General features: G+C 37.3%; 1 protein-coding gene across 1 annotated transcript; it reads left to right on the top strand.

The window, feature by feature from the left end:
- The first annotated feature begins 2,501 nt into the window (after positions 1-2,501).
- LOC147641791 (gibberellin 20 oxidase 3-like) lies at positions 2,502-4,742 on the top strand. Its single transcript, XM_086824237.1, has 4 exons — positions 2,502-2,516; positions 2,665-2,990; positions 3,619-3,952; positions 4,390-4,742. Exons 1-4 carry the CDS (start codon positions 2,502-2,504, stop codon positions 4,462-4,464), a joined length of 750 nt encoding a protein of 249 aa, XP_086680363.1. The 3' UTR covers positions 4,465-4,742.
- The last annotated feature ends 9,480 nt before the right edge of the window (positions 4,743-14,222 follow it).

The following is a 14,222-nucleotide window of genomic DNA, read 5'->3' as shown; positions in this document are numbered from 1 at the left end:
TTAAAGCACCACAAGCTAGTCAGCTCAAAGTCCTTTGTAAAGTTAACATGACATTTTTGGTCCAACTAAATTTAAAGTAGAATTTCATGTAAATATGTATATGTATATGGTAAATGATATTATTATACTAACGTACGTAGTAGGGCATCAACTTGAGAGGGATATAAGTGTTCATGATGCGGCACATCCCCAAGGGAGAGGTTGGGGTGTCAATGAGAACTAGTGCAAGAAGAATAGATAGAGCCATTTTAGACTCCATGTGGGTTGTATGCTTATCATTGTAAGCATCATATGCTCAACTAGGGCTTAATTCTACCTAGGAATATTGATAAATTGATAGATGAGGCTGGTCTATGTTTTAAAAAATTATCTTATTCTTGGAATTTTGTGCTTAACTATATATAATTTGCTATGGTAGGGTATTTAACTATATATGAACTCTTAATTATACAATGAACATGTGATAACATCTAATGGAGTGTGGGGGTTTTTAGTTTTAGGATGAATTCCATTCCATGATGGGCATAACCTTGTAACTTGACACAGATGAACTAGTGTGTTGTATATTACATACTATTATAATGTGCACATATATATATTCCAAAAATAAGTATGATGTATGTAGAGATCAAGAAGGATCTTTGTGCATCAATAATTTTTGCCTTATAAAGTGAAGAGAAGAAGAATTGTGATTATTGGATAGATGGTTCAATAGATTCTCAAGATTCCTTATACTATGCAAATTTTCTATTCCAAAATCTGTATTCCTTTGTGAGGTATGTTGATGATGTGGTGAACATGGGCTGGTATAATTTAAAAGATTGTGCACCAAACATGCACAACATTGTATGCATCTAATGCAAAGAAGGTTAATGGTAGTTCAAAAAACACTATAGAAAAGAAGAGCAACAAAATATAATTTAAAAGGCCTTGAAGATGAGAAAAGATCCCTCCTGATTATGAGTAACAAGCGATAAATGAGCATTATGACTCCTTAAAAACAATGATTGAAAGAGTAAGATGCATCCCACTTGGACTCAAGCAATGATTGAAAGACTAAGATGCATTCCACTTGGACTTAAATAATGATTAAAAGAATAAAATGCACTCCACTTGGACTCAAGAAAACAAAGCATTCATTGGATATGGCATGGATAATCTTGTTATGAATTTACGATGCATGGAAGTGATGAGTGCCAACTTTAAGATAAAGTTGTACATTAATTTTTGTTTAAAAACATCCCTTTCTTGATTTGTGTATTTTTTATTATCCCCGGTAGGGATGAATGACTAGAGCTTTAAAGCCGCATTTAAAGATATCGCACGTTGAAGGACAATAAATATATTTTTTATTATGCTTGGTAGGAACTTTTTCAATGATGTAAGTGAATAAGATAGGGATAAAGGAATAGAGCTTTTAAAGTCATAATTAAAGAAATACCTAAGGAAATCACACATCATTTTAATTCTCAAAGATCCACAACGTAAACACAACATTGACTTGCTTGCTTGGATGAAGTAGTAGATGATGTTATGAGATACTTAAATGAATACAAAGTTCAAGTGAGTATCTTAAACATACAAATGCACTTGCTTGTGCACCTAGTTGATGAGGTTCAGCTTGCAGGAATAGTGCATGCTCGTTGGATGTTCTCTTGGGACCCATAAACAAAGGTGCTTTTGTAAAAAGATCAGATACAGACTGTCGTTTTATGAATAAAACTTTAAAAAAGCCCTTCCCAAGATAATATATCTGCGAAACTACCTTTTCATGAATATATCTTCTTGCAGCCATCTTCCCAATTCTACTTTAGAAAAGATGGCCTACTCGGACAAAAAGGATCGCACTGCATGAAGAAAACATATTAATCTTCCTTCTTACCAAGTCAATAGGGATCCTTGTACATACCTTGGCATTGGCTAGTTGAACAAAGTGAGGATTCGGACGCAGTCTAGTAGCTACCCAATCAAGATGCACCCTGTTCGCATCCGAGGTCCCTTCTTCATTCTCTCGTGGGGGCGCTTCTTGGCTTCCGAATCATCTTGATCCTGTAGACCTCTTCATGCACACCAGCCACATTGACATCCAGCCCCCACGTCTCACCCGTGGCTTGACGCTTTACATGCACAAGGTACACTAACCACACGCCTGAGCATGCACACGTGAATTAATAGCCACGTCCCCACTCGCCCTATGTCTTCGGCTCTATCCCTCACTAGTCGGTTATTGAACAAAGTATGGCGTGCCTCTTTTAAACATCACCAGGTGTTTGAAAGCATATAGAATGCGAGTGTTTAGGGGTGTATAGGACTGAGGAGCACCTTATTTATACGCCATGCATATAGCATGCGAGTGTTTAGGATTGAGGAGCACGTCGTGATGCCTATTAGTCGTGCAACATAAAATACGAGGATCACCGTTTGTCGTGGTGCGTATGGACGGCTTCATATTAGATGATGCATGTACTCGTTATCGTTGAGAGCTGGAGCGAGAGGGAGAGATGGCTTCTTCATCGGTAATGGCTCCTCCCTCTGCGATCAACGTCATAGGGGACCTTGCCTCCATCCTCAAAAACAATAGTAGTAGCAGCGACCAGCGGTAGTACCTCAACGCTATGTTTTCCCGGAGCTAGAGCGTCCAAGGGTCGCATACGACGATTACAGCGGCGCAAGCGCGTTGTCGGAGTTCGGTTCTCCGGCGCCGCGGCGGCAGAAGCTGGTGGCTCTGTTAGGCGAGGCGTGCAAGGAGTGGGGGTGCTTCCAGGTAGTGAATCATGGGGTACCTTTGGAGCTTCTGAGCAAGATCACGGAGGCTGCCTACGGTGTCTTTGCTCTGCCTTCCGACCAAAAAGAGAAGGCGGGCGAACACGGGGTTACGAGGGGACCTTCCATGAGGCCGCCAACCGAGCTCCTTGGCTTGAGGCCCTCACGTTTGATCCCGATCTCAACGTCGGCCGGCAAAACTCTGGCCTTCTGCTGACGGCAACCCGGTAGCTTTCTTTTGCCCTTGCAATGTCTATCTACTAGATATTAACCAAGGCTCAAGGAGAGGAGAGGAGAGGATATTAATCCTTTAAATTGACCTTTTGTATTCATTCCTGATTTGACCTTATCTATTTCGGCTTCCATTCTTGTTTTTGCTTCTTAATGTCTTTTACATACCACAGCAACGTGCGAGTTAAGTACTAGTAATGCTTATGCACTTACTCACCTTGGCTTTATTATCTTGCATTGCATTGAAAGCAAGCATACATATACACCCACCCACCCCTAGACAATTACTAGCTTTAACAGACTATAAGAACCCTTCTCATTAACATGCTTGTAGTGTGTTGGAACATGATGCTCTAAGTGTTTTGGAAAATGAAGTGAGACCTAGGATTCTTCACCACTAGGTCAAATACCAAGCCTAAATTTCTAAAAACAAAATATACTAGTTTCCAAAAATATTATTAAAAACAAACTCTTGCTAAGTAGCTGGCATTCTAGATCGCCTTATTTTTTATGATAAGTGAACTCATGGTGGTGTTTTGTTACATAAAAAGCCTAATCATTTTTGGTACTAAATAATCAGACATTCATTGACCAAATGATCTTATGGTGATTTGTCTCATAAAGCGAGGTTGTCCGAGAGACTGCATACTCATTTGGTGAACTTGGACGAAAAATTAGTGAACTTTTAGCCGAAAGCTTAGGTTTGGAGAGCCAAAGCTTTGCTCGGCTATTCAATGAACCCCACCCCAAAGGCACCTTTAGATTCAATTACTATCCACCATGTCCCCAACCTTCCATGACATTTGGAGTGGAATCCCATACAGACCCCAACTCCATCACGGTTTTGTATCAAGATGAGGTTGGAGGGCTACAAGTGCGAACAAAAGATAATGAGTGGATCACAGTCAACAAGCCTCACAAGGGAGCATTGATCATTCAAATTGGAGACACATTTGAGGTTCTCTCTCTCTCTCTCTCTCTCTCTCTCTCTCTCTCTCTCTCTCCCTCCCTACATTACACACACATATATAAATATTCACATATATGCTCTCTGTCTCTCCCACATTACACACACATACACAAATATTCACACACATGTACTTATGTGCAAATACACATATATGTATACGTACATGTGTGTATATGTACACCTACATACGTGCACACACACACACATGTGTGTGTGTGTGTGTGTGTGTGAGTGTGTGTGTGTGTGTGTGTGTGAGAGAGAGAGAGAGAGAGAGAGGATGCATACATGAGATGTGTATGTGGTTGCTTTTGTTTGTACATGTTTACTTCATGTATATGCTAGAGAATTGTGATTTTGATTTGTAAAACCCTTGATGCAAATTGTTTCCTTGTACATCCCTCATATTAATGGAGCTGTTCTTGTAGGCATGGACCAATAGCAAATACCAAAGTGTTGAGCATCGAGCAGTCATCCTCGATTATCTGCTGTCATGTTTTTGAGCCCTGATAATGATGTTCTCATCCAAACTCCACAAGATTTTATAGATGAAGCACATCCCCAACAATTCAAGCCATTCCCATGGATGGAATATTTGATATGGAGAATGGCTTCAGTAAGAGAGGGTTAGGCAAGCAAATTTCAAACGCTTTACTGGCATTGATTCTTGAATAATAAAAGAACACATATCTGCTCTACACATGACTTATGGATCCAATAATACTCCAATAGCTTAACCACATGAAACTTTTCATGGGGCCGCTATATTCACAGTATCCCTATGTAATTAAAGTTTCCATGGGACCACTATACTCAAAGCATCCCAAAATGTATATGGACTTAAATTTCCCTCTTCTATGTATTATTACAAGTAATGGAAAAGAGATATATGCACAAAGGAGTCACTTGAAATTGAAGTAGAAGATTTAACCATTAAAAGTGTGTGTGTGTGTGTGTGTGTGTGTGTGTGTGTGAGAGAGAGAGAGAGAGAGAGAGAGAGAGAGAGAGAGAGCACAACTAAAAACTCAAAATGTTGAGAATTAAAGCGAGACTTGTTATTTTGGAAAGATGCCAGAGAGAAAGTATAATAAACCACACAAGAAACTACATTCTCATAGGTCTGAGTTAACAAAATGCATATGAACATACACATGCACATGAGAGGAAAAATAGACACATTACAGAAGTAGCATGTGCCTTGATATCTAAAAAGAATAAACCAAAATATTTTTTTGGGTAGAAGTAGTAGCAATTACTCTTTCATAATAAATAGGACCCCCACTGTACTGTTTATGGCATGATGACTAAACATAAATTTATAGGCATAAAACTAGATGTGTCTCACTTAAAAATGTTTAGATGTATCGTATATATGCATGAACTCGATGAAGTGAGAACCAAGTTATGGATCTAAAAGTAGAGAAATAAGTCTTCATTAGTGATACTTTGGAATAGAAAGGTTATAGATGTTATAACCCTACCACTCATGAGATATAAGTAAGTAGAGATGTTTTTTTAATAAGATAAGTAGCACCAAGGCAACTGAATATGCAAATGGAAGAAGTAATGATGATGTCCACATGTAGAGCAACAATCACGTGTTGAGTGGACCTAGAGAGTTCTCTAGTAGTGGATCCAATGTTAGTCCATGGTCAAGTAGGTTTCAGAGATAGATGTAGGTACGTACACATGTATCACACAAGTAGGGAAGAAAAAGGTAGATTAACCTTTTATGCCTAATCTATCCAAAACATGTCACTCATATGTGGATGATAACTCTAGTGGCTCTAATCACGTAGAGCCTTGATGAGGATGTTGGCATTCTATCATTGGTTACTCCTAGTGCAAGTAGAAACAAGGTTGTTTTGAGGACACATGGTGGTGATCCAAGTGTACACATGTCTATAAGGGTCTGATACCCTATTGATAGATTAAGATATGATGGATATATAGCACATCATTATGCTTACATGGTTAAAGTAATACAAGAGTTGTAGCCCACTTGTTTTGAGTAGACACTTGGAAATAAAAAATTAAAAGATACCATGTATAAAGAGATGGTAGCATTGGATGCAAATGTAGTATGGGAGTTAGTGCCTTTGCCTTTAAAAGAAAAGCAGGTAATTGGATCATGTACAATTAGGACATGGGTTATTGACGGTGGCCTTGGTATCATAAGAAAATATGCACTTTATGGTTTTATCTTCTCCCAAGTGCTAATGAAATCCACTCACTCCCGCCACACATGAAGTTTCTAACCCACAACTTGCTATAGAATTGCATTTGTGTAGGTTGTGCTCATTGAAACAATCAATAAAGAAAATTGTGTGCTTATTTTTCCTATCTGAAAGGTAGCTAACCACCCTATCTCCTTTTTTGATTAGACATCAAAAGAAGGATTTTGGTTTCATCTTTTACATAAGTCCTTTTACATAGTGCATGGCTTAGTTCATCAAGGTTAAAGAAACCCTCTCTATTTTGTGCCCTTTTACTATATAATAGTCATAAAGATTTAAAGCAAATTTAATAATATCAACACTCCCTATCCATAACTATATAAAACATATCAATTTTCCTTGACATGTTGCAGTGCTAAAGTCCTTGTCGGTCTCCCTCCCTGGCTTCGCCACTTAGGGATCTAGCCTCGTCTCTAGGGGCCAATTTTGTATATCCACAGAATCTGGCTATGTGGCCAAAACCTCCACATTTGAAGTAGGCCCCAGGGAAGGGACCAAATTTTAATGCTTGTTCAATCTTCCCTAGGTCCCCCACATCAATTTCGATGGATTTGGGGGTTTCAAACACTGTGTTCCAGGAGATACAAACAATGTTCGTCTGTCGACTGCCGACTGGAGTCATCCTCCTTTGAGATATACAGGGGGGCATGAAAATAGATATCACCCGGAATCCTTGAGGAGAAAGAGGTAGTAGATTCAGGGGGGGACATGAAAATAGGTAAAGTTTAGATGGAGGAGAACTAGAGGAGAGAAGATAAAACTAAAGAGCTATTGGATCCTCAGGGAAGCAAACAAGTTAAAGGGGGATGGACCAAGGTTATTGAGAAGACAAGGAACAAGTCTAACCTTAGACCAGCCAAGGAGGAAGCTAGGAGGACTCAAAATAAATCTATACGTTTCACCGCGTGAAACAGAAGTTCATGCGGCTTTTTAAAAAAAATGAAATTTAATTTCCACGTGAAGCCGATGCACACGTGAAAAGTGTTTTACGGCATGAAACAAAAGTTCACGTGGTAAATAAAAGAATTGAAATTTAATTTCCACGTGAAGTCCGGTTCATGCGCGTGAAAAGTGTTTCACAGCGTGAAACAGAAGTTCACGTGAAAAAAAAAATCAAAATTCAATTTCCACGTGAAGTCCGGTTCATGCATAAAAAGTGTTTCACAACGTGAAATAGAAGTTCACAGGGTAAAAAAATAAATTTAAAAAAATCAAAATTTTATTTCCACGTGAAGTCCGGTTCACGCGAAAAAAAAATCGAAATTCAATTTTCACGTGAAGTCCGTGAAGTCCGGTTCATGCGGCGTGAAAAGTGTTTCACGGCTTGAAACAGAAGTTCACGCGGCAAAAATAAAAAATATAAAAAATCAAAATTTAATTTCCATGTGTAGTCCGGTTCATGCGTGAAATGTGTTTCACGGTGTGAAACAGAAGTTCACGCGTTAAAAAAAATCAAAATTTAATTTCCACGTGAAGTCGAGTTCACGCATTCAAAGTGTTTCATAGCGTGAATATAAGTTCACGCGGGAAAAAAAATCAAAATCTAATTTCCACTTGAAGTCCGGTTCACGCGTGAAAAGTGTCACTGCGTGAAACAGAAGTTCACACGGCAAAATAAAAAATAAAAAAATTAAAATTTAATTTCCACGTGAAGTCCGGTTCACGCGTGAAAGGTGTTTCACGACGTGAAACAGAAGTTCATACGGTAAAAAATAAATAAAATCAAAATTTAATTTCCACGTGAAGTCCGGTTCACGCGTGAAAAGTGTTTCACTGCGTGAAATAGTAGGTAAATTAAAAAAAATCAAAATTCAATTTCCACGTGAAGTCTGGTTCACTCGTGAAAAGTGTTTCACGGCGTGAAACAGAAGTTCACGTGACAAAAATAAAAATAAAAAAAATTAAAATTTAATTTCCACGTGAAGTCCGGGTCACCTATGAAAAGTATTTCACAACGTGGAATAGAAGTTCAACGGGAAAAAAATCAAAATTCAATTTCCACCACGTGAAGTCCGGTTCACACGTAAAAAATGTTTCACAATGTGAAACAGAAGCTATTAAATGGTAATAGCATGTGACTGTATGTGATAAGAAGAAAATAGGATGTGATAAAATGTGTATGTGCTGTGTGATAGGATGTGTATGGATATGTGTATGGGATGCGATAGGATGTGAATGAATGTGATAAGATAAAAATAGGATGTGATAAGATGTGATGTAATGGAAATAGATGTAAATGTGAATAATGAGATGAGAAAAGGGTTGAGAGGATATGTGAAAGGGTGAGATGGGAAGTACACAGATGTGAATACGGATGTATATATGAAAGAAGGGATATGCATGTGTATGTGGATGTATGAATGTGGATGTGGATGTATGGATGTGGATGTATGAATGTGGATGTGAAAATGGATGTATGGATGTAGATGTGGATGTGGATGTGGATGTGGATGTATGAATGTGGATGTGGATGTATGGATGTGGATGTATGAATGTGGATGTGAAAATGGATGTATGGATGTAGATGTGGATGTATGAATGTGGATGTGGACGTATGGATGTAGATGTGGATGTGAAAATGGATGTATGGATGTAGATGTGGATGTGGATGTATGAATGTGGATGTGGATGTGGATGTATGGATGTAGATGTGGATGTGGATGTGGATGTGGATGTGGATGTATGGATGTAGATATGGATGTGGATGTGGAAATAGATATATGGATGTAGATGTGGATGTGGATGTGGACGTATGAATGTGGATGTGGATGTGGATGTATGGATGTGGATGTGGATGTGGATGTATGAATGTGGATGTGGAAATGGATGTATGGATGTGGATGTATGAATGTGGATGTGGAAATGGATGTATGGATGTAGATATGGATGTGGATGTGGAAATGGATGTATGGATGTGGATGTGGATATGGATGTATGAATGTGGATGTGGATGTGGATGTATGAATGTGGATGTGGATGTATGGATGTGGATATGAATGTGGATGTGGAGGTGGATTAATGAATGCGAATGTGGATGTGAAAGGATGTGAAGTCAATATGAGTGAATGGATGAGATGTGATGACATGTGAATCAGGACGTGAATGAATGATATGGGATGTGAATGAATGATATGTGATGTGAATGAATATGATGTGATGAGATGGAAAATGATGTGATTGGATGAGAATGGGTACACATATGAATTAAATTTGGACTGATGAGGGATAATGTGGAAAGACGAGAGTTCATTATAGAAAATGAATTTGTGACCTGTTTGTAAATGACTGTTTTATCTCAAGAATGCTGGGGAAGCATTTTGACCGTCTTGTGAATAAGGTCGTGTGGAGACCTAACTGCTAAAGTTGCAATAGCTGACGGAGAGTCAACGGAGGACGTCTCGCGTAGCAAGGTCGGCCGAGGTCTTGACCAGCCTCGGTTCGATTTAAATGGTGAGCTTCTGATACGGTGGATGAGGGACCAAGAGCGCGGCCTATGAGTGAAGCGCTAGGTGACCTGCGAAGGATCTTAGAGGGTGCTGACCATACGCTGCTCGGGGTATGGGTCACCGAAGATACCCACACGTGCGTCGTGGACGATATTGGAATAAGGAGTAAGACTTGTTTTCTGAAACCAAGCATGGATCTAGTTGATTGACCTTGCTGGTCCTCAACGGATGAGTCCATGGCTTTTTTTTATATGGATCTGTTGGTTGATCTTACTGATCTTCAACGGAGATTCCATCTTGATTTTTATAAGTGAATATATTGCCAGGTACTATGAGCTAGGAACTATTGAAAAGGCCCCTGAGTGGACAAATGGTGAGCGTTCTGGTTTGCCAATGATGCCATAGATACTCCGATGAAGGAATGATTGGAAATTAAGATTCAACCGGATATTTTGGAGGATTGTGATCAGTGATACTATGGTTTCATTAAATGATTGTTTTAAAGATGGCTGAATCTGTGAAAAAGGCAATTTCATATTGGGTGTGTAAGTGGCATGACTGGTGTTAAATTTGCATGAATATCCAGCTAGGGGGCCTAAGAACTCTTTTCCCTGGTACCCGGGACAAAACCTAACCAAATTCTAAATTGGATCCTATCACTATAGTGGTTGGGCGATTGGCTAACCCATGGGATTGGATGGGGTTAGGATGGACTGATGGATCCGTAAAATGAGACTCAATTCTATTATAATATGATAGATGAAGTAAATCCTAGATAGTAATTGTTCTATGGCTAAGAATCAACGCGGCTGTGCCGCTCGATGGGAAAAAAGCGTTGATCTCTATGATCCAAGTGCAAGTTTCTTCCTTGATCCGACCGAGTGTCTTTATAGGTTCGGTCAGATCAGTTTGGCTAGTAATGACCTTGACTACGTTAGAGTAAAAATATCCTGGAGGAATTGCCCGTGCTTTCCGGGCAAGGGAAGTTTTTTTCGGGTTCGGTTTTGGAAGAACCGAGGGATTAGTCTCCTGTCTGGATATCCATGGGCGAGGCTCCGAGTGAGAGGACCCTGCACTGCGCAAGGAGTGCTACTTCCACTGCTAGCACCCTCGAATCCGTTGCGCGCAGGGGGCAGGGATCTTTCAGCTGTTATCAGAGCAAATTGGCTAATGAGGATTAACTGAGAAGCCAAAAATGTCAAAAAATTTATGAAGTAACAGTAAAAGTTTGGAATTGTGTGATGAAATTCATGCAAATTGGTATTCAGACTGAAATTCATAAGTTAGTAATTGGGTCTTCAGATGGAAGTACCGCAATTGCAAGGAATCCCTGACTTGCTTGAGGCCTAGATTGGATGGTATTTACCTTATAGTTCCAAGGACCGTGACTACTCGTATATACCGAGGATATAACTGCAGCTCTTTACTGGCAGTATATACGAGTAAATCTAAGACCTTGAAATTATAAGCAAAAATGCTATCCAGATGATGAATTCGAATGTGGTTGATATGATTTTAAAATTCTGGTTGATGATTGATGAGTTGATTTGGATTTTGATTGGAAAAAGATGATTCCTGAATTTTGGTTAAAAAGCGTTAAGCTAAGCAAAAACCACAATGAGGATGAATAGAACAAGTCCCTATGATAATGTTCGTAACTGGAATGATGATAATGACTTCGACAAATCACTATGAGATTAGTGGATTATGCTGTCAGATTGCTACTGTTAATACTTGACCGATGCATCAAGTTAAGGGATGATAAATTGAGAACTTGCTTGACTGAAATTCCTGTGGAGGAATGTTCAGAAAGAAATTTTTTGGTCTAATGGACCATTATTGTGTTAAAGATATGAATGATATGATCTGAATGAATTATTATTTAATGATGAGTTCTATATAAGGGATATTTATCCCAGGATTCTGTTGGGTTGACCAGCATATAAGAAACCCCAGAATAAGTTGGATCTTAAGGGAAAGAGTTGTCCGATACTTTGCGAGATGAGGACATCTCGCGTTTTTTAAGTGGGGTAGGATGTAAGATTCCTCCTCCCCAGCTTTTGAGATATACAGGAGTAAGAATCTCCCTTTCTGATCTTATAAATATTTCTCTCTCTGAAATAAAAGAAAGATTCTATTTTACCCTGTTTTGACCTAGAGAGAGAAAATGTCTAGAGGGAGGTAGTCCAAAATTGAGATATTTTTGGATATAAAAATCTTCCTAGTGTCTAAAATGGGTTCCCCTGAAACAGAAATTCAAAAAGAACTTTCCAATGTGCAATTGGAATTAATTGGAAATAGGTATAAAGGACCTTAGCCTAAGGGTCTAGATTTTCAAGAATTTTTAGATCATGGTCCAATTAAGGTTCCTATGGGCCAATAGGATCAATCCATGTGTGTGGAGGAGATAAATCCAATTTGTAAAAGAAGATACCCAAAAATGAGTAAATGCCCACATAAGATGAAGAGTTGACTATGTACAAGGTTTATTAGTAAAAGACTATGAGTATTACTAAAAAAAATGAGATATTTTGGGTATAATGATTCATTTTTTACACATGTGTAAGGAAAAGGGGTCCCTTCAAGGAGGCGCCTAATTCACATGTGGGGTGGAGTTTTAAACTCAAAAATATTATGATATTTTTATCTCTCCTCTCTCTTGGATCAAACCAAATAAAAAGGGAACCAAACTAGGTCCAAATCTTGTCCAAATTCAACCAAACTGAACTTGGAAAATTCTAGAAGTTAGTTGGACTTGGTTAGAGGCCTCCCTCACCTATAAATAGATCCTTAGCCCTTTGTAAAAAAATATGAGAACTATACTATGCCAGTATTATGCTGAAATAATGATAATTTTTTACTATTCTCTAAAATTCTCTCCAAATTGAAGAAATTGGAGCTTCCCTCTTTCTTCAATCTCCACTGGTGGCTCCATCAACATACCAAACCAATTGATTGGTTGGGGACCTCTACCGTGATCAAAGAATCAAGCAATTTGTAAGGTAAATGGTGAATTTTGATCTTTTTCTATAATTTCTTAATGTTTCTCTCTTCTCAACCCCTCTCAAGCTTGAGAAGCTTAATTGGAATGGCTTTTTAATAATATTGAAGTTAATTGATGAATGGTAGTAAGGAAATACATAAATTTTTATTTATGCTTAATTTTAATGGTTTTTATGTAATTTCTCTCTCTCACTCAAAGAATGGTCATTCCCATGACCTATTCTCAATCCAAATGAAGCTTCTCATGAAGCTTTTCCCTAATCCAATAATAAAGTCTATGCTTGTTTAATTGGAGGTCAAATTAATGGCTTTTTTATGCTTTTAAGCTAGTTATTTCATGAAAATTTATGATTCAATCCATAATGGGTTAATAATCCAATTAGGGATCATTCTAATCATATCCATAATGTTAAATTTCATTCTTTTAGAATAAATTGAGATTTATCAGTAATAGCAGCGAAGCTATGGTAAAATTTCTGTAAAAATTACACATAAAACATTTTCATTCAAAGTATGAAAAGAGGACTTCCTACCATATTCTAGGAATTATCATCCTAGATAAACTGATTGATTCTCATTGTAATCATAGAAATATTGATTTTTAGGTTTATGCAAAATTAATGAATTTTTAGATAAATTTATTTATCTATGAGAAATAATTAAATGTTAAAAGAGGAATTCCCATTACATTTGGAATTCCATCATTGGATGGGAAAAAGAGAATTTTCTATCATATTGGAATTATGGGATAATTCATTTAATTTTAAAAATAAATTTTTAGATAAATTTATTTATCTTTGAGAAATAATTAAATATTAAAAGAGGAATTCCCATTACATTTGGAATTCCATGATTGGATGGAAAAAGAGAATTTTCTATCATATTGGAATTATGGGATAATTCATTTAATTTCAAAAATAAATTTTTAGATAAATTTATTTATCTATGAGAAATAATTAAATGTTAAAAGAGGAATTCCCATTACATTTGGAATTTCATCATTGGATGGGAAAAAGAGAATTTCCTATCATATTGGAATTATGGGATAATTCATTTAATTTCAAAAATAAATTTTTAGATAAATTTATTTATCTATGAGAAACATTTAAATGTCAAAAGAGGAATCCTTACGTCATTTGGAATTCCATCATTTAGATGGACAAAGAGAAATTTCTAGCATATTGAAATAATGGATATTTTAAATGAATTTATTTTATAAGAAATATTTGATGAAAAAAGAGGAATTCCCATGGTAATTGGGATCCTAGAAATTAAATGGGAAGAAGAGGAATTTTTAGTATAAATTCGATTTATGATTATTTTACCATAAGAGGAAATATGGGTAGAATTAATTTCTACAAATCCCATGAAAAGAAGAATAATGAATATAATTCAATTGAGGAATTGAGAAGGAATACGGAACTAGTTGTCACAAAAAGAATCTTTAATTAGGCCAAGCAATTGGCTGAAATTTAGAAAAAGTCCTATTATCGGTATCAATCTAGAAAAAGCTATTAAATGGTAATAGCATGTGACTGGATGTGATAAGAAGAAAATAGGATATGATAAGATGTG

The sequence above is a fragment of the Cibotium barometz genome, chromosome 1, assembly GCF_041138505.1.
Source record: "Cibotium barometz isolate CiBa-2024 chromosome 1, ASM4113850v1, whole genome shotgun sequence".
In the NCBI taxonomy this organism is placed as follows: domain Eukaryota; kingdom Viridiplantae; phylum Streptophyta; class Polypodiopsida; order Cyatheales; family Cibotiaceae; genus Cibotium; species Cibotium barometz.
This window is presented reverse-complemented; position numbering and strand designations above follow the sequence as displayed.

What these genes read in the sequence shown, in the direction of transcription:
- LOC147641791 (XM_086824237.1), top strand. An exon ending in CTTCTGCTGACGGCAACCCG is followed by an intron (nt 2,991 to 3,618) that starts GTAGCTTTCTTT and finishes TGTCTCATAAAG; the next exon opens with CGAGGTTGTCCGAGAGACTG. An exon ending in AAATTGGAGACACATTTGAG is followed by an intron (nt 3,953 to 4,389) that starts GTTCTCTCTCTC and finishes CTGTTCTTGTAG; the next exon opens with GCATGGACCAATAGCAAATA.